Source organism: Zonotrichia leucophrys, chromosome 15 (assembly GCF_028769735.1).
Source record: "Zonotrichia leucophrys gambelii isolate GWCS_2022_RI chromosome 15, RI_Zleu_2.0, whole genome shotgun sequence".
In the NCBI taxonomy this organism is placed as follows: domain Eukaryota; kingdom Metazoa; phylum Chordata; class Aves; order Passeriformes; family Passerellidae; genus Zonotrichia; species Zonotrichia leucophrys.
In genome coordinates this window covers 4714138-4734017 of record NC_088185.1, presented here as the reverse complement: position 1 = coordinate 4734017, position 19880 = coordinate 4714138, and the positions used below count along the sequence as shown (strand labels likewise).

Genomic DNA, 19880 nt, shown 5'->3' with positions numbered 1-19880 from the left:
GAAATTTCCTTGTCCCCTCCTTGCCCCAAGCACAGCCCTGTCCCACCAGCCACAAATCACTGCCACCACAGCAGTGCCACACCACAGCTGGGCACTGTCCCTCAGCCCCGGAAAAGGACAGTCCTAATTGTCTCCGTGTCTAATTAATTGTAATTATTTTCTTATGGCACCGCTGATACGGGCGCTGGTGTAACGAGCCAGCAGCTCCTGTGTGAAATGCTGAAGCAAGGGATGTAGAACATGTTAAAAGATATTAATCTACAAATGAAAATGATTTTAATTGGATTCTGCTTTTGGGGTCGGGTCACTGCTCCATTTTCAATCAGAGTTGTCCAGTCAGCAAAGCAGCAGCACAGCCCTTTCATAGGGAAACAGTGAGTGGCTCGCAGAGGTTAATAGGAATGTTGGAAAATAAATAGGTTATTGATTGATAATAACAATAAGCTGACTCCAGTCCTACCTTGGTGACCTTCCCTCACCCAACTTAGAGAAAACTCAGTTAGCATCTAATTATGGATCGCTTCACAATCCCACATATTAATGAGAGTGTGGCTGCACAGGCCTGGAGCTGCTCCCGGTGGAGGGAAGAGCCCAAACATGGTTGATCCCAGAGAAATCAGGATCTGGGACCTCTTGGCATGACATGGAATCACAGAATGGTTTGGGTTAGAAAGGACCTTAAAGCCCATCCAGTGCCACCCGTGCCATGGGCAACCTTCCACTGTCCCAGGTTGCTCCAAGCCCTGTCCAGCCTGGCCTCGGGCACTCCAAGGATGGAGCAGCCACAGCCAGGGCTTCACCACCCTCACAGGGAAGAATTTTTCCCTAATACTCAACCTAAACCTTCTTTCTGCCAGCTGAAAGCTTTATCCTGGTGCCCAACCAAGCCCCAGCCTCTGCCTTGTTCTGCAGGGTGGAAGAGGGAAGGACCAGAGTTCTGTAAGTGATACTTTAATTGCTTCAAGATGTGCTAGGATGTCCTGCCTTCAGCTCCAGCCTCACTCAGCATTCCACATGTGGCTCTTGGCTCCGCTCGCTGCAAGAGATGGAGTGGACAGAGCTAGCTGGGGGGAAAGGGGGCTGCAGACGGTGGGCAGGGATGGAGTTAAGGGAGATTTTTCTTGCCCAGGGTGGGCAGGGACGCTGAGAGCCCCACAGGGAGCTGGTGGCAGGGGGGATCCCCACAGTTAGTGACTTTTCCCATTTGAGGTTGCTCAAAGACCAGCTGTGTCCCTGTGAGGGGCTGGGGACAGCAAACACATGATGCTTCCCGGGAAAAAGCTCCAGGATCTAAAATCCTGGATAAGGGTGTGACTGTGTGAGAACTGCTGCATGTACGTGAAAGGGAAGGAGGGGAGAATGGAAGATCTGTGGGGTTTGTAATGCGTTATTCACAGAAGTGGGAACAGAGATGCTGATCCCGTGCAGGGCAGTGACTTGGGCAGAGCTGTGGACGTGGAGCTGCTGCCTGGGCTGAATCCCTGCCTGCTTCCCTCGGCAGCTGCACGGCCGGGAGCAGCGCTGGGGCATTTGGGAAAAGTGATTGGGGTATATGGAAAGGTGATTGGGGCATTTGGGAAAGGTGATTGGGGCATTCCCGATCTCTCCGGCAAAGCCCTTCTCGAAGGGCCCCTCTGTGGCAGAGCCCCGCTCTCGCAGCCGCTCCCCCAAAAGCCCCGGATCCATTCCACAGAATGGCAATTTGATGCAAATGAACCAATTTTTCGTGTCAGCACGGGCTGGGGGCTCTCGCTGTGACACCACAGAATGCTGGATAATAAACGCGGCAGCTCGTCCGGGAGGGGATGGAGCCGGGACCCCTCCCCAGAGCCGGGGGTGTCCAGCCTCCCCCTCCGCAGAAAGGCAAGCAGGAGCCGTGTCCTGCTCTCTGCGTGCCAGGCTGGAATCTCAGAACCATGGGATGGTTTGTGAGGGAAGGCGAGAGGGAAATCGAATCCTTCCATTTCCCGCCCGTGGGCAGCGACACCTTCCACTATCTCAGGTTGGCCGCTCCAAGCCCCATCCATCCTGACCTCGGGCTCTTGCAGGGACTCAGCGGGGCCGCCGGGCTTTGCTGGAGCACGAGCTCCACCTGCCGCCCCCTCCGAGCCCGGCCCGGTACCGCCGAGTGCCCCCGCAGCGCCCGCAGCCCCCGCAGCGCTGCCCCGGCTCGGTGGCTCAGTGCCCGCCCCGCTGCCGGCAATAGGTGATGGCACCGAGTCCCCAGAGCCACCAGCCGGGCTGCCCGGGGGTGCCTGGGGGTTCCTGGGGATGCCCAGGGGGTGCCCGGTGTTTCCCGGAGATGCCCGGGGTGTGCCCACCCTCCTTCTCCCCTCCGCCCACCCAGGACCCCTCCAATCCCACCACACTCCGGTGGCCCCAGTTCCCCGAGAACAGCCTGTCCTGACCCCCCCCCATGAGAGCTGGGGACCCCCAGCCCGGCCTCACAGGGTCCCGCAGCCCCCCACACTGCACAGAGACAGAAAACAAAGACAGCGAGGTGGTTGCACACTTGCCATGTTCACAGTAGACTTTACAGGCAGTGGGGACATCTTCGTGGCTCTGGGGACATCCTCGGGGCTCTGGTGACCTATGGGACTCGTGGCCAGTGCCCAGCCAGCGTGGCTGTGCCCGCAGAGCAGGGGCAGCCCTGAGCAGCCAGGGCAGGACAGTGTCCCCAGGGCTGCCACTCTGCCCCTGTCACTGCTGGGCTGCCCTGGCCACACGTCACCACCACAGCTGGAAGGGGGGCTGCACATGCTGCCCCTCTCCATACAGCAGAGAGGGATGGATAGACAGACAGATCAACTCCTGCCAGCCACGGGGACTGGGGAGCGGGGACAGGGAGCCCTGAGGTGCAGGAGCAGGGCAAAGGAGTGACCTGGCTGTTTGGTGGAGCCTCTCTGCCCTCCTGCCCTGCTCTGAGGGGGATGCAGCCACCCATGGGCGCTGGTGGCCTGTCCCCACTGTGCAGGGTGTGCAGGGTGACATCTGCCAGCTGCATCCTCTGCCATCGAGGTGACTCGTGGTCCCACATCTCCCTTGGGTGACCAGCCTGGGGAGTCCCCCTGTGCATAGAGGGGCTGCTCTGGAGCAGAAAGGGGGGTCTGTGGGGTGGGGAGGAGAGTCCCTCACAGAGCTGGGCTCTGACAGCTCCAGCCCAGTGCTGGTGGTGCTCCTGTCCTGTGCAGGAGCCCTGATCTGCCCACCCTGGGTCCAACCTGGCTTGTCCTCCTGTCCCATTCCTGTCCCTGTGCTCCCCACTCTGCCCCTGTCTCCCCCTTCCATCAGCCCTAAAACCCATCCTGGTGGCATTGGGGGATTAGTGGGGTAAGGTGGAGGCTGGACAGACACAGAGCTGGGCGGGAAGGGGACCCCAACAGCCGGAGAGAAACCCCCTAGCTAAAGCTGGGCTTAGTGCCTAGCAGGGGAGGTGACAGTGTCATGGGGCCACCCAGGAGACCTCTCTGGCTCTGCTTTCAGTGACAGTGACATCAGCCAGTGACAGTGGGTCTGGGGAAGCCGTGGCCACGGGAGAGAGAGCACAGGGCAAAGCCAAGAGAGAGCAGCCAGAGCTGGACCCTGTCTGGATTTGTTCCGCCCTGACAGAGCTGCTGTGACCCCACAACAGCCACAGTCTGGGATGTCCTCCCAGATGAGCCAGCAGCACAGGGCCACCATCCTCTGATGGCACACAGGGACAGCTGGGCTCTGTCCCCCTGGTCATGGCACCCTGAATGTTGTCAGTGCCTTGCCATGTGCCAAAGTAACAGCAGTGAGCCAGGGTCTGTATCCTTCACCCTGGCAGGGTCCCTGCAGAGGCTGGGGATGCTCATCTGGACAGGAAGCAAAGGCCAGGCTGTGCCCCCATCCCCTGTGACACCCACTGCCCATCCCTGTCCTCGGCTGGGCCCAGGGGAGCCTGCAGTGGGACGGCGACACAGAGCTGGGTTAGTCAGGGCCACGCTGCCAGCAGGGGCTTCCACATGCACCAGGCACAAGAGAAACTGTGGAGAGACACAGCGGGAGAAAAGAGAGGAGCCCAGGAGCACCAATGCTGGGAGCAGCACGAGAACATTGCTCATGACAGGTGACCTGGGGCCTCAGGAGAGCTCCATGCTCAGGCTCATGGCAATAACTTTGCTCTGTGGCTGAATCTCTTTGCAAACTGGCTTTGCTGGGCCTCTACAGCCATTAATGGCCTTGGACTGTCCTATTGCCACTCAGCCTCTTCTCCTCATTGTGCCATGTGAAATTTGTTGGAAAACAGGCCAAGAGGGAAATATGCAAAGTGCCTCAGGCTGAGCATCTATCTTCTTTCCCATGGTACCAAACGGGAGCCAGGGATGCTCAGCAGCACGGAAAATCGAGTGCTGCAGGTGAGTAAGTCCAGGAGGAGCCACTGTCACTTGTCATGGCAAACAGCACCCGAGAGGCAAAGTGCAAAGAGAGTTGTTAGTAGCAAGAGAGAAACAGTCAGGGAGGATTAGTACAGTGGGAACAGAAGAACGGGTTAGTAACAGAAGCAGGGCGCTGGTCTGCCTTAGAGGACACACACACTGCAAGAGAAATGAAGAGAAAAGCAGCAATGGTTAGTTTGTTTAATTCAGTTCAGGAATGTGTTAGTAACAGAGATCTACGGGCTTAAAAAGGAACTGAAAAGCTTCTGCTGATAAAACCGTTTTAGGCTCCTAGTCAGCAACAGGCTCCACAGGCAGAGCTGGGCAGGGCGTGTAGGGAGAAACCCTCTCCTCTCCTCATGCTGCCAAGGGCTGCTCAGGCAGGGGCTGCTGGTTCCCTTTCCTGCCTGGGGAAGGGGCTGCTGCTCCCCTTTCCTGCCCAGGGCAGGGGATGCTTCTCCCTTCTCCTGCCCAGGGACCAGCAGTCCCCTTCCCTGCCCAGAACTGGAGCTGCCTGCACATGCAGGAGCTGCCCAACACCACTCCTGGGTAGCCAGTGCTCTCTCCAGGGCTGTCCCTGCCTGTCCCTGCCTGTGCAGCCTGGCACTGACATTTCCAAACCCCTTTTTCCAGCTTTTCTGTTCCCCTTTAAAGGCAGTCCTGCTGCCGTGGTTAGTGGGCACAAGGCAGGGCTGCTGTGGGTTAGTAGGGCATGCGCTGGGCTGGTTAGTGGGTTAGTCCGTGTGCCAGGGGCTGTGGCAGCCCCAGGGAGGGCACAGGGGGCCCAGCAGGTTAGTAGGTTAATATTGGCAGCATGCAGAGCCAGGCCTGCCAGCAGCAGGGCTCTGGCTCACAAGAGCAGGAGGCGGTTTTGGGTGTTGGTATTTGGGGAGGTGTTAGTGGAGGGTTTAGGTGGTGTAGCAGAACCTGTCCCTGAATGAAATGCTCAGCAGGCTCCTGCCCCTCTGATCTCTGCCAGGGAGGTACCAGAGCCCCCTCAGAATATGGGCTTTCCACCCCTGGTGCTGGGAAAGGTGAGAGACAGGATGCATGGAGAACACAGCCCCAGCAGTGTCTAAAGGACTCTGAAGGAGCTCAAGAAGCAGAAGAGGAAGGGTGAAAGAATCACTGGTGGTGTCTGGGGTAAGGCTGCAGCAGAGACCATGGCAGCTGCTCCAGGACTGCCCCAGCTCCCACTGCACGTGCAGGTCCAGCAGGGAAAACTACTATGGAGCAGAAGAAAGGTGACCCACAGCTTACCCCCTCCCCATCAGGAGCTGCCTCTCCATGGGGCTGAGCAATGCTGCAAGGGCTGCACTGTGCCCCAGGAAACAGGGCTGGGATAGGGCACCCAGGAAAGCCTCTGCCCTATGTCCCTCTGGGTCACCTCCTCCCACAGCACAAGCTCCTCTGGTCCCCAAGAGACACTTTTCCAGTTTGGACTTCCAGGCTGTGACACCTGCCATGAGCTGTGTGTGCCCCCAGCCCACTGCACCCCCGTCCTTGTGCCTGTGTGGGGACATGGGCCTGAGTGGCTGCTTGGTGAGGACAGGGTCCCACCCTTACAGGGCACTGCAGAGGCCATGGCAGCAGGATTCACTGCCCAGGCTTCACACACCAGGTGTTCCAGAAAGCCAGAGGGAAGGTCAGGGTCAGTGGGGACAAACAGAGCCCCTGTGGGCTCTGTGCCCATTGTGTCACCACGAGGAGCTGGCACAGCTCTGCCCCCACTCCCTTTTCCTTCTCCCTCCTCCTACTCTGTGCTCAGGGCAGGGGAGAGGCCTGGGGACAGCAGTGGGAGGCAGGGACACCTCAGCACCTTGCAGGAGAACCGTGTGCATGCTCAGCCCAGTGTCCTCAGGTGTCACCAGTGCCATCTCCTGGGCCATGTCCCCCGCAGTGGCTGGGCTGGTGGCTCCATGCCATGGCAGAGGGTACCAGGGTGCTCTGCTGGGGCCAGCCCGGCTCTGGCATCGTGTCCTGGTGATGATGACAGCTCCTGAGCCTTGCTCCCCTCTGGACATGGTCAGTCTGGCCAGGCAGGAGCTGGGCCGTGCCCCTGGGGCGGTGGCACTGAGGAGCAGAGACACTGTGAGACCCTGGGCTGTGGCAGCCACCCCCTCCCCACTGCTGGGCACACATGGGGGACACATCCTCTCATGCAGGGGGCCCTGGGGATGGTGTGAACCCCTGCACCCCACTGGGGCCTGGGGAGAACCCTCCAGGAGATGGGGGCCTGAGGAGGAAGGATGATCCTGACTGCCCAGCACCTCCCTTCTAATGAAGGAGTGGAAGAGCACAGGGCTGCCACTGCTTGTGTCCCCTCCACAGAGTCCTACCTGTGGTCAGCAGCTATTTGAATGCTGTGCAATGTCCCCTGTTCCAGGTGGCTCTGTGGGGCAGCGAGGGGACTGTGTGAACAGACCTCAGGTCAGTCATTAGCAGCTGCAAAAGAAACAACCAACGCAGCAAAGGGAGAGAAACAGGGCACCGTCCTCAGGCAGGGCCCTGGCAGGAGCCTGGCAGGAGGGTTGGGCACAGACCTTCCTGTCCCTGTCCCCTTGCAGGGTGAAGGAGCTGAGCCAGGCACAGGGGGAGCACTGGAGCCACCACACCAGAAATGGTGGCAATGCCCCAAACTGTCCCAGCCTCGCTGGAAGGAGGGACTGATTGCCACTGCCACTTCTGCTGCCACCTCTGCCCCTGCCGTGGGGTAAAGCTGAGCCACTGGGGCAACTGGTGGTCACAGCCATGGGTGCTGCTCCATCTCCTCGGGGATTTGGGGACATGTGGCCGGTGCCAGCATCCAGCCCGTGTCTGTGCCAATGTCTGTGCCCTGCCCTGCCCTGCCTGCCCGGGCAGACCAGGACAGCAGCAGGTCCCGGGGGAGCGGGGCTGTGATGACTCTGCAGTTCAGCTGCGGAGCCACTCCTGCTTCCCGAGGCTCGTTGTCACCACAGTGCCCGCAGGACAGTCCCTGCCGTGGGGACAGCACGTCCTGGTGGCTTTTGCAGCCCAGCTGCGGTGAGAGCAGAAGGGATGAGCGGTGGAGATGGCACCGAGCATCTGGCACATGGATCCCCGGCTGGATCCGGGCGGGAGGCGCCTGTGCTGGGGCAGGATGGCCTCTGTGGCCTGGGAATGAAGCACATCCCAGGGGACAGGGAGGGAAAAACAATTTTGGGCAGACTCGTCTTGGGCGTGAGCTTGAGCTGCCTCTGCCACACGTGTGGGTGGCACATACAGTGGCCCTAGGGCTGGACACCCGAATTAAATGGGGCTAAACCCCCTCCTCGAGTGAGGAGACAGGGAGGAAGAGGAGCACAAGCTCCACTGCGGGCAGGAGCAGGGACATGAGGGCACAGCAGATCCCAGAGAGATGATCTCTGGGATGTGGCATCCGGGCACCCTGAGCCCTCAGCTCCCAGCAGAGTGGGCACACACGCCGGTCCTGTGCCCTGCCAGCTCTGCCCGACCCTCGCTGCCATCCAGCACAGCCCAGGCTCCGGAGCTGCTGCAGGGGTGCCAGGCACTGCTGTCTTTGTCTGCAGCCCTGGCAGAAAAGGGGTGTCAGCGTGTGAAAGGCTCCTTGCAAGCCCGCAAAGCCTGAAAATCCGATTATTTCTGGGCTCCTCCTGGCTCACAGGGCAGGACCTACCCGCACACACAAAAGGCTGAGAGACAATGAGGGAGAGAAAATGGCTCCGCAAGAAGAGCATCTGCCAGGTTAACATCTGCGGAGGGGAGGGAAGGGCTGGGCTGTGCCCTGGGGCTGCTGGCCCTGACTCTCCTCTAACCCCCGCCTGGGACCATCAGCTTTAGAAGAAAATGGGGGCTTCGAGACAAAGCACTAAGCCAGCATTTTTGGCTACAAATCCTCCCAGGAGCATTGAAAATCAGGCAAGAATCCATTTACCTGGCAGGACCCCTATTCTTGATGAGGATTCTGAAAAAAAAAAAAAAATATACAAACCAGCAGTGCAGCAGTTAGCTCTGATTTGGGGAGGGGGCTGCAGTCGGTGTCCGGGGGGGGGGCCTCAGGACCAGGATCACCGGGATCACCGGGATCGCCCTCCGGGCCGGGATGTGCCGGGAACACGGAGCGGGATGCGCTGCTGCTCCTGCCCTAACAAAGGGAGGGGGCCCCGGCTGTTCCCCCCAGGGAAGGAGGAGATCCTGCAGGGAGGGGCCTCTCCTGGGGTTATTTACAACCAGGGAATAATATATTGAGAATAAGGGTATTTTTGGGGGCTTGGAGGGGAGGCAGCAGCCTCATCCGCCTGCCCCCCACCTCCCGAAGCGACACGCGCAGGACCCTCCGAATCCCGGGGCGACATCGCCCCCCCTCCCGCCCGGAGGTGGGGGCGGCCCCACCGCGCCCCCAGACCCCATCCCGGTGCCCAGGGAGCGGAGCCGTGCCCGCGGTGCGTTACCTGCTCCCCAGGCCCCATCCCGGCCCGCAGAGACCGGAGCCGTGCCCGCGATGCGTTACCTGCTCCGGGGGGCCGGGCTGGGGGGCTCCGGTTGCGCTGGCTCCTGCCCGCCGCGCCGCTCCTTTGTGCTGGAGCTTTCCCAGAGCATCCCCGAGGAAGAGGCGGCCGAGCAAACTCCTCCTCCAGCAGCCCCCGGCCCCCCCGGCCCTACCTACGGCGCAGGAGGATGCTGCAACTCGCATGAAATTTTAATGCTGGAAATGCGGCCGAGCCACCTTTTCCCCGCATCGCTCCCGCTGCGGGAGACCCTGGAGACTCTTCTGTCGCTGCAAATGCCACTTTCACCCTCTGCCAGGCATCGTTTGCCGTGACGGCTCTGGTGTGACTCAGGGGACGCGGGACAAGGGGGACAGGGGTTGTCGGACCCCTGGAGACGTGGTGGCAGGATGAGGTGGGGACAGATGGCACACAGAGCAGCCCGGCTTGGGGACACAGCCGTGTCCAAGGACAGCTCCCCTCCCGTCCGGGGGTTGTGACAGCCCCTCCGCAGCGCTCTGCAGCTGCTGGGCTCCCGCATTGTTCTCCAGTCCCCGCCGGCTCCCCGGGGACCCCTGGTCTCGCCGCCAGCTGCCCACCGTGCCCGGCCATGTGCTGGCCCCGCTCCCGGAGCCCGCGTCCCCCAGGGCTCTGTGCTGTGCAGGGACAGGGGGTACCCAGAACTGGGGGTGACAGAAGCTCCACTCTGCTCCTCGGGTCTCCCTGGCTGCCGGCCCCGGACGGGTTTGCCCTGGGGCGCAGGATGGTTTCATTCAGCCCATCCCACAACTTTTTTTGTTTCTTCTTCTATTTAGGCTTTTTAATTGTGATTTCCTGCGGAGAAAATCTCTTGCTGGGCACCATTCCCTCCGCTGGTGGCCTTGCTGCTGCAAATGTCATGCATGGGACATTTTCACCACATCAAACATTTCCTCCAGAGCTCTTCTGAAATGAGGATTTTTTTTTTTTTTCCAGAGCCGCCTTTCCCGGCTGTTTTTCCAGCTTTGGCTTCACACTGGGTGTGTGGGAGTGAGGGATGGGTGCTGGGATGGGTGCAGGGGTGTGTACAGAAGGGATGGGTCTGCATGGATGCAGGGATAGGTGCACACTCGCTTGATCCTGCAGCTCCTTTCAGCCCCTGGCAGGTGCTGGAAGAGCAGATGGTGTCTTGTGGGGTGGTGGGATGCGGGGGTCCTGCAGAGCCCCTGCACCTGGGCAGAAAAATCCCCCTCCACCTCATCCCTGCCCCGGGAGTGACATCACTCACGGCCACGAGCCCCCTTGACCCTCATCCCCAACTGCCAGCGCCGCCTTGGACAACTGAGCCTTTATTGAGCTTTTTCCCCGCTCAGGGGACAGGCGGGGCCCGGGCGGGGGGCTCCGGCAGCGCGGTCACTGCTGGACCCTGCGGATGGACTGCACCTGGCCCGTCTGCGCGTGGGACCCCCACTCCCGCACGTGCTTGTACTCGCCCGCGGGGCTGTCGCTCTCCAGCAGGTACTGGAAGCCCCGGTAGCCGGGGTACTGCGAGCAGACCCACCTGCGACAGAGCAGAGAGCAGCGGTGACCCCGGGGCTGCAGGCACCGCGGAGCCCCCGCAGCTGCCGGAGCATCCTCGGCCCTGCTCCCAGAGCATCCTCGGCCCTGCTCCCACAGCATCCTCAGCCCCGCTGCCACAGCATCCTCAGCCCCACTGCCACACCATCCTCAGCCCCGCTGCCACAGCATCCTCAGCCCCACTGCTAGAGCATCCTCAGCCCCCCAGCCAGAGCATCCTCAGCCCCACTGCCACAGCATACTCGGCCCTGCTACCAGAGCATCCTCGGCCCCCTTGTCAGAGCATCCTCAGCCTCCCAGCCAGAGCATCCTCGGCCCCTCTGCGCACCCTGGGTACTCACGCTCCGGAGCGGACAAGGAAGGAGCCCACGGTGCTGCTGCCCCATCCCAGGGCGGGCAGCGAGGGGCAGTCATCGCTCAACTCTGCCCGCTTGCCCTGGAAGTTCTCCTCCTCAAAGAGCATCAATCTGCTCCGTCCGTGGTCCTGCGGCCGAGACGGGCGAGGCTTTGGCACTGGCCCCCTGGCCAGGGGTGGGCTCCGGGGGTCGCCCCGCGGGGGGAGCCGGGGCGGGGGCACTCACGGCGCAGGCGATGGGGCGGAATGAACACATCCTCTCCACGTGGTAGGCGTTGCTGCCGCTCCACGCCTCCCAGCACGGGTACTCGCCGCGCTCCAGCACGAACTGCTGCCCCTGGAAGCCGCAGTGCTCGAAGCCTGCCCACCTGCCGAGGCGGGAGGGGTGAGACCCCCGGCGTGCCCACCGCCCCACTCACAGCCGGTGCCCAGCGGTGCCCACAGGAGGCAGCTCGGGTAGCAAAAGGCACTGCTCCAACCCCCCTGCCATCCGTGGGGTCCCGCAGCACCGGGGGTGGCAGTGCCCCGGGACCCCCACTCACGCCCCGCTCTCGATCTTGCAGGAGCGCACGGTGCTGAAGCCGTGCTCGGGGGTGCTGTAGCAGTCGGTAGTGAACTCGTGCTTCTTGCCCTGGAAGAAAGGCTCATCCCACACCACCATCTGGGGGGAGATGGAGGGAGTCAGGAGGCTCTGGGGGTGCAGATATTGCAGCCCCATTCCCAGGGGTTCACAGGGCATGGTGCTGGTCCTGCCCAGGCTCCTGTACCTTCCAGAGGCCGGAGGATTTCTTGCAGCGGTGGCTCATGGTGGCTCTGCCAAAACACAGGGGAAGGGCACAGTTCAAGCTGCCTCTGTGCCCAGATGGAAATGACCTCAGGAGCCCTTGTTGTCCCCCTTTCACAGCACTCTGGGGGGCAACAAGGGGGTTGCTCCATGCTGGAGTAGATGAAGAGCACTGTGGCTCTCCCTGCCCAGCTGGAGCTGCCACCAGGGCCACGTGGAGCAGCGGGCACCTGGCCCAGTGGGCACCTGGCCCTGGCAGACATCCCTGCCCGTGCCCAGGGAAACTCCTCCTCCCACTGGCAGCTCCCTGAGCCAAAGCCCCGGTGCTGGCAGGGCAGGGCAGTGCTGAGCTGGGAGTGCTGCAGAGTCAACTGTGCCCACAGTGAGCATCAACACCTGCCACTCCTACAGCCGGGGACAGACCACAATCCCCCAACACCCACCACAGCTCCTGGTGACAAGGAGAGCCCTAGCCCTGGATCTGGGATGCTCCTCTACTGTTCCCACAGCTGCTCACTCCCAGGCCCCACCACAGGCATGGGGCAGCTGCCCCAGGCTCCAACGCTTACCTGGGGTGAGGCACTGGTGCCCAGGGAGGTGACATGTCCAGCAGCCTCCAGCTGGGTTTTTATAGCCTCCAGATAGAGACAGAGCCCAGGGGAGCATTACTGAAACCCCTAACTCAGCACATGGCGGGGAGGAGGGACTGGCCAGAACAAAGGCGCCGTGTCAGAGACGCTGATGAGCCAGGACATAGAGCTGGCCCACCAGGCACAGGCTCTGACCCCCATCCCACAGCTCCAGGGCTGGGACATCGCCCCCAGGCCCTGCCAGCACTCCTGCCATGTGTCCTCCCTGGCATGGGGCTGGGCTGGGGCTGTGTCCCAGCTCTGGCAGCGCTCCCCCTGCCTGCAGGCAGTGCTGCCTGCTCTGGGGGTGTGGGGAGGTTTCCTCACCCCTTTCTGGGAACTGGGAGGACACGTCTCCACTTGCTCTCCCTGCGAGGGCAGAGCAGCTCTACCCTAAATCCAGGGTGGCTTGTTGCAGGTTGGGCACACAAGAGCAGTGGACACCATAAGAAGTGGGGACCAGGGGCATGGAAAGTGGTGGTGAGGGTATAAAAGGCACAGGAGGGACTGGAGGTGCAGCTCATGGCTTGGGAAGAGCTGCAGCAGCCTCCTGCCTCTGTGCACTGGAAACACACTGCTGCCACCACATTCTGGGGACCTAAACGCCTTACAGTGACCCACACACCTCACAAATCATCCTGGGGTGCTGCCAGGGCTCCACCCAGCCTGCCCCTCAGAGCAGGCAGCAGGCAATGGAGGCTCTCAAGCCCAATGGGAAAACCCATGTCCGCAGGGAGTGCTGTGTTTTGGGACAGAATTTGCTAGAAAACTGCCAGGAGACTGAGCCAGAATCGCCCTCATGCATCTGCAGCAGCCCTGTGAGCCCTGGGCACCCTGGGGGAGGCAGAGCAGGGCAGCTGGGGTTGCTCAGCACAATGGGCTGCCCCAGGGCACAGCAAAGCTGCACGGGCTGTCCCTGCCACCTGCAACCCCAGCAAAAGCCCTCTTGGCACTGGCACAATTTGTCCCTGGCCTCTCGCTGTGGCCTGAACTAAACTCAGCTTGTTCTGGCCACCAGCACAGTGACCACCACTCGCTCACTGTCAACGCCATGTCCTGGCAGTGTGACACGGTCACTGGAGCCCCCATGGTGGCACTCAGTGCCAGGCAGGGATACAGCAGCAGCAGATCCACAGGCAGTGGGACTCACCAGGGCAGAGCAAACCCTTGTGCCCGTTCCCTCCATGGCCACACTGTGCCAGTTCTGGCCATCTGCTGCCAGGGCTGTGCTGGAGCTGTGCATCCCTGTGCCAGGGAGGGATGGTGCAGTGAGGGCACAGGATCCATGGCAGGGCAGAGATTTTGTGTCTGAGGGACTCAGGAATGGCCAAGGATCGATCCCTGCTGTCAGCCCTGGCTCAGGGAAGCCCATGGGGTGCTGAGTGCTCAGTAAGGAGCAAAGCAGCCTTCAGGAGCAGAGCTCAGACCCCTGAGCTGGTTTTCCAACACCCAGGTTCAAAGGTGCTGGGGAATGGGGGGGGAAGCAGAGTCAGGAGCAGGGGGTGGGTGAGACTTTCTGATTAATGCCCAGGAGGCACAGGGGAGGCAGCACAGGGAGAGCACCCATGCCGGCTCAGGGGGGGAAGAGAGGGCAGATTAAATTAGAAATCTGGATAAAAACCATGGAAACGAGCACAAATTGAGATCATGAATCATAAAACACTGCTCAGTATCAAGGTGAGAACCAGACTGAGCCAGTGCCCAGGGTGATGGGGCAGCAGACCCCACACCCAGCCCTGTCATGGGCACAGCACACCTCCTGAAAAACCTCGGGAAAAGAAGGGATCAATACATTCTTTTTGTCGGGGATTTTGTGCAATGGCCCAGAGGGTGCAGATGGATCCCACCACTGCTGGGTGACACATGAGAGGAACAAAAGAGGAGGGCAGCACACGGGGCTCTGAGCCCTGTGCCCGCACACCCCCGGATGACACACTGCTGGTGCTGGATGCTGCGGGAAGCTGAGGGTGCTGGACAGGGGTGTGGGGGTGCAGAAAAGCTGATCAGAGGCTCAGAGGGACTCAGGGGAAGGTCCAGAGAGTGGGGGAGATATGGCACCAGAGCTGCTGCAGGGACTGGTGCCAATGCATCCCTAACCAGCCACCCCACAGCCCTCTTGCACCAGTCAGACAGAGCTGATGCCCCAAAACCACGAGTGTGATGGTGGCAGAACCAGGGGTGGTACAGGGTCACCACAGTATGGGGAAAATGGGCTAAAAAGCAAAGGAAGAACCCTGCCAGTGAGCAAGGATGTTCCCAAGAGAGAACAAACACTGTTTCAGGCACTCAGGTGGTTCAGAAAATGTCAGCTTCGATCACACATCGTTTGGAAAAATCCTGACTCCTGTAGCATTTCGGAACACTCAGGTCTCGCTTTCTGGCATCTCCAGGGCAGCACTGTGGGCACGGGGTGATGCTGAAAGCATCTGAGCGGTTCAGTGTTTGGAGGGGAGCACCGGGCACAGCGGGGCTGGCAGCGGGGTGTCCCTGCGGGCCCGGGCCCGGGGCGCTGGGCAGGGCAGGTGTTCCTGTTGCTGAGCCGGTGCCGGCGCCGGCCGGGCCGTGCCAGGGCTATATATGCCCTGCCGGGGCTGCCGCACGCGGGGCAGCGGGTGCCGGGCGCGCTGCAAAGTGGCACGGTCAGGTCTTCTGTTGTGCCGGGGGCACAAAGGAAAGTGCTGGGTTCAGCGGCTGGGCACGGGGCCGGGGAGAGGCTTCCAGCTCGCCCAGCGCTTTGCAGGATGTGATGACTGGGCGGCCGCGCAGACACTGATGAGCTGGCAGTTCCTTTGTGAGCCCGCCCGGGGGTCTGCCCTTGCCAGGCTATAAAGTGGGGGCCTCACAGCGCCCCGAAACACAAGCCCGCTCACTCCAACAAGAAGCAGCAGCTGCCCAGGTAAGAGGACAAAGTCCCCGGACATCGGGCTGCAGAGGACCCGAGGTGGGGAGAGGGAAACTCAGGGTCTAAGCCGTGGCCACCTCTGTGGTGGTCACATCTGGGAGCACATCCCACTGCCCTCCACTCCCGGGGAGCTGCTGCTGACACTCACCTACGGGGCCACAGCAGGTGCCAGTTGCAGGGCCTCAGCAGGACAGGGCTGTCCCCTTCCCACCCCTCACGCGCTGCCCCAGTGCACCCCGGGCTCCCCAGGTGCTCCCCGTGTGGGACGGCCCCAGTGCCTGGCACAGCATCAGGCCCCATGCCCGGGCACTCCAGGACCATGCTCAGGGCTCTCCTGACTGCAGAAGGAGAGTGTGGACTCCAGGACCTGCTGTGATCCCCCTGGTGAAGGCAGGATCCTTGCTTGTGCCTGCTGGAGAACTTTCCAGCAGCTCCTCTCCTGGCCCTGCCCACCCACCCCATCCAGATATTACCTTTCCTCGGGTGGGTTGAGGGTGCTCACATCCATTTCTCCCTCTCCCTCTAACCTGCTGCTGGTGCCCTGTCACAGACTTGAGCCCACCACCGCGATGTCTGAGACCACAAAACCCGCTGCTCCCGGCCAGGCTGCGGATGACAAGGAGAAGGCAGCTCCTGCTCCAACCCCATCCCTCGACCCTGCTCCTGTCGCAAACAGCAAGGGCGAGGAGCCCTCCCCAGAAGCCTTCAGGGTAAGCCCTGTGGCTCCCCATGTGTGCAGGGACACGCTCTGGGCTGAGGGACAAAGGCAGGAGGACATTGTTGCAGGGGGAAGGACTGTGGCAGTGTGGGTGATGCCATCCCTGCTCTGTCTCTCTGGCAGCAGGCACAGGATTTGGGCAGCTGCTGCAGGAGGAGCAGTCTAAAGGTGCCTTGGCCAAGACAGCTTGTTGGGGACTACAGGCTTGGGAAGTGCTCTCCCCTGGGTTTTGGTGTCAGGGCTGGATGCTGTCTCCTGCTCCCTCTGGTCACCCCTGCATGCAGGTAGAGGGGACACTAGGGGTGACAAGGCCAGCGCTGAAATGCCACAGTGATGCCAGCATGCCACTGAGGCACCGCAGCAGGGCTGGCACGGGAGGGTGAGTGATGCGAGGGCTCTGGTGACACCGTGCCAGGCTGGGAAGGCCAAGGTGCAGACAGAGCACCTGAAGAAGCAGCTCCTTCCCACCACTGTGGGCACCAGCAGCAGCAAAACCAGGGGCAGGATGAGGCCATCTTGGAGCAGGAACAGCTGTTGGGGCATGCCCATGCACAGAGCCCAGCTCAGCACAGGCGGGCACCACATCGGAGAAGCTGCAGGAAGGCTTGGAGAGCCGAGGGGGACACCTGGAGCAGAAGGCTCAGGCACTGGTCACCCAGCACCAGCCTGCCCTCCCTGAGCATGCCTGTCCTCATCCAACCCTCTCCTTGCACCCCCAGATTGTTGTCTTCGACCAGGAGAACTTCCAGGGCAGGCAGATGGAGTTCACCGCCGAGTGCCTGAACCTGGCTGACCGTGGCTTCGACCGGGTGCGCAGTGTCATTGTCACCTCCGGACCGTAAGTGACCCCAGCCATGGAGGGGGCTGTGACCCTGGGGATGTTCCTGGTGGATGGGAACAATGTGATGTTCAGGGACATTTCCTGGAGCACAGGAGCACAGCAGGCATCCTGGATCTCCTTCGAGGAAGGCAGGAGGGCCAGGATGGGTGGGAAGGATGCCAGGGCCACATGCAAAGAAAAGGGGACCAGAGGTGTCCATCATTTCAGCCACCTGGAGCTGTGCATGGAATACAAGGGACCTGCAGATTTTAGAGAAGTCAAGGTGAAATGAGGTGGGATCCTTGGGCCAGGATGGAACAGGGCCAGGCAGGGACAAGCACTTGCCTGCACCCAGGCAGATGAGCAGTGACAGGGGGCTGGGCAGGTCACAAAGCCGTGGGAACAGTTGACACAGGCAGGGACAAAACGATCCCCAAAGCAGATAACTGAGCAGACAGATGATCTCCATGTTGAAAGAGCATCCCACCGTGCTGTGGCTGGCTGGAAACAGCACGCCCAGGAATGCAGGGGGGCTGGTAGAGCTGTGGGGAGGATGCACAGGACACGGCTTGTCCTGACAGCATCCATGAGGGTCCGGGAGGGTGACCTGGAATGACACCATGCAGCACCAATAACTTTTTTATTAAGAACCCAGAATGTCCAACTCTTCTTGAAACAAGTGGGGGATGGAGCAGCCTGGAAGGAGCTCAGATATGTTACCTGGGAAGGTGCAGAAAGGGTGAAATTGGGAGGACAGAGATCTTGGGTGTCATTGGGGTCCTTTAGAAGCTTGTTGAAAGTCACTGATGGAACTCTGCACCCAAAAACGTGCATAGAGGAAGATGAAAGCAAAACAACAAAGCTGAGCTTTAGCAGCCAGCTTGAGGCTGTGCAGCCTGGGGTACCTGAACACATCTCCTGCCAGCAGGAAAACCCCTGCTGGCATCTGCAGGAAGAGCTGTGCTGCAGGGAAAGGGGAAGCAGCAAATGCAGGACTGTTGTGGCGCCGGGGGCTTCTGGAGCCCCACACCCATGGCATTCCCAGCACTCAGCACCTCGTGGCTCTGCTGAGGAGGTGACATTGCAGCTGGGTGAGCCCCACTCCCAACAATGGGATGGGTGCCAGTGCTGGCTGCTGCTGGAGCAGTGAGGCGTGTGGGGTGCCAGGATTACACAGCCCAGGCAGGAGGGACAGCAGAGTCCTGAGCTGACTCTGCAGGGTCACCAGCTGTGCAGGGGTCCTGCTGCTCCCCAGCTGAGGAAGAGGAGCACTGTGAGTGCTGGTGCCTGCTGCAGGTTTGGACACTCACACACCAGTGAGCTTCCAGCCAGGAGGTCATGGATCAGCACTGGCTCTGCACAGGCCGCAGTGCCTGGGCTGGAAGAAACGTGGGAGTGGGGTGGTGGGGCCACAACCTCTTTGGAGACCCCTCCACTGTCCTGCAAGCTGGCTGAGCAGGAGGGGAACTGCTGGGTGGCACCTGACCCGCTCTTTGCCCACCTGTCTCCTCAGCTGGGTGGCCTACGAGCAGGCCAACATGCGTGGGGAGATGTTCATCCTGGAGAAGGGCGAGTACCCTCGCTGGGACACCTGGTCCAGCAGCTACCGGAGCGACTGCTTCATGTCCATGCGTCCCATCAAAATGGTGAGTGCTGGGGGGCAGAGAGCCTGTTGGGGTCTGCCCAGGGCTGTGTGCTCGATGCCTCGCTGCAGCAAAGCTCCAGGGCTTCAACCACATTGCCCAGCACCCTCCCTCTGTCTTCCCCAGGAGGCTGAGGACCACAAAATCTCCCTCTACGAGTCTGCTGACTTCAAGGGCAACAAGATGGAAATCCAGGAGGACGATGTGCCCAGCCTCTGGGCTTATGGCTTCTGCGACCGCGTGGGCAGCGTGCAGGTGCCCAGTGGAACGTAAGCTGGGCTGCAGTGGCAGCTGCCTCGTGTCAGGCTCCCTGTCCTCCCTAACCAGCTGCTGTGGGCTCTCAGGCAGCCAGAAAGTGGTGGCATGGCTGTTTCTGGTGGCATGGCTGCTTTTGGTGGCATGGCGGTGTCGGTTGGTGTGGTAGTTTTGGGTGGTGTGGCTGTTTTGGGTGGTGTGGCTGTTTCTAGTGGTGTGGCTGTCCCCCAGAGGTTGGTGGCCAGCACAGAGAGGCCCCACCAGCCCCCTGAGCACCCACCAGCCATGTGGCTGCTGCCTGGAGCGGCCGACCCCGCTCAGGCACCCTGTGTTTGCTTTCCCCACAGCTGGGTTGGGTACCAGTACCCTGGCTACAGAGGCTACCAGTACCTCTTTGAGACCGGAGACTTCCGACACTGGAACGAGTGGTCTGCCTTCCAGCCCCAGATCCAGTCCATCCGCCGCATCCGGGACATGCAGTGGGACCAGAAGGGCACCTTTGTCACCCCCGACGCGCCCTCCGACTGAGCGTGCTGCCTGCTAGCTACGAGTCCCGGGCCCCGTGGGGCACCCCCGCCTCCCCTCGCGCTCGCCTGCCCAGCACTTTCCTTGTACATTGCACATTCCCTGGATGTACTCTACCTTGTGAGGCAAATTAAAAAAAAACCAGAAGATTAGAACTGCTCGGGGGTCCGTGGTGCATGAATCGCTTGCTCGGGATGGGCCAGCCTTGCGCTGGAGCGGGGTGGGACACGGGGGAAGGGGGTTTTGCCAGGGAATTGGTATCGTGCAGGAGCTCCCCGTGCTGGGGCTGGGACACAGGAGAGCCTTGGTGCGGGGGAAGAGGGTGGCAAAGGGTCTGCAGCCTGACCCCAGCAGCCCCCGTGGGGACTCTCTCACTTGGGGGACTTGGGTTGCCCCAGGAGCTGCGGAATCTGGGCGGGTTCCTGCCTCTGTCCATGGAATCAGAGCGGGTTCCCAGCTCTGTCCACGGAATCAGGACGGGCTCCCGGCACTGTCCATGGAGTCAGGGTGGGCTCCTGGCTCTATCCACACCTGCAAGATAGGGGGGCTGCGAGGGGTCCTGGGTCCCTGACCACGGGATCCACCTGGGCACTAATTAACAGCCGATATTGCAGTCAATCAAAGAGCGATTCACTTTCAAGTTTTTTTCCCCCTCGGATGCTGTCCGTCCCCACCGGGCACCTCTTTGTGGCCTCATTCCCCCTTCCCATTCCGTTGCCTCCCGGTGCGGCACCTCGGGTGGCATTCCCCTGCGCTCCCACGCCGCTAATTAGTGATTAATTACAGCGATAGCAGTGACGGCAGGGCGCTGCACACAGGCAGC

At 61.2% G+C, this 19880-nt stretch overlaps 2 protein-coding genes and 1 long non-coding RNA gene across 4 annotated transcripts; 1 reads left to right on the top strand and 2 right to left on the bottom strand.

The window, feature by feature from the left end:
• Window positions 1-2501: 2501 nt before the first annotated feature.
• Window positions 2502-9245, bottom strand: LOC135454542 (uncharacterized). Of its 2 annotated transcripts, none has more exons than XR_010442130.1 (3): window positions 8834-9245; window positions 6740-8346; window positions 2502-6473 (listed from the first exon to the last, which is right to left on the bottom strand). It is a non-coding gene; the product is annotated as an uncharacterized LOC135454542 (long non-coding RNA). The 2 variants fall into 2 exon arrangements; XR_010442129.1 differs by having other exon boundaries at window positions 8893-9243.
• A 1016-nt stretch (window positions 9246-10261) lies between these two features.
• Window positions 10262-11587, bottom strand: CRYBA4 (crystallin beta A4). The gene is made up of 5 exons (XM_064726957.1): window positions 11549-11587; window positions 11324-11442; window positions 11008-11149; window positions 10768-10910; window positions 10262-10409 (listed from the first exon to the last, which is right to left on the bottom strand). Exons 1-5 carry the CDS (start codon window positions 11585-11587, stop codon window positions 10262-10264), a joined length of 591 nt encoding a protein of 196 aa, XP_064583027.1.
• A 3453-nt stretch (window positions 11588-15040) lies between these two features.
• CRYBB1 (crystallin beta B1) lies at window positions 15041-19060 on the top strand. The gene is made up of 6 exons (XM_064726874.1): window positions 15041-15090; window positions 15647-15806; window positions 16534-16652; window positions 18148-18280; window positions 18404-18546; window positions 18880-19060. The coding sequence occupies exons 2-6, from the start codon at window positions 15666-15668 to the stop codon at window positions 19058-19060; spliced, it is 717 nt and encodes a 238-aa protein (XP_064582944.1). The 5' UTR covers window positions 15041-15090; window positions 15647-15665.
• Window positions 19061-19880: the final 820 nt, after the last annotated feature.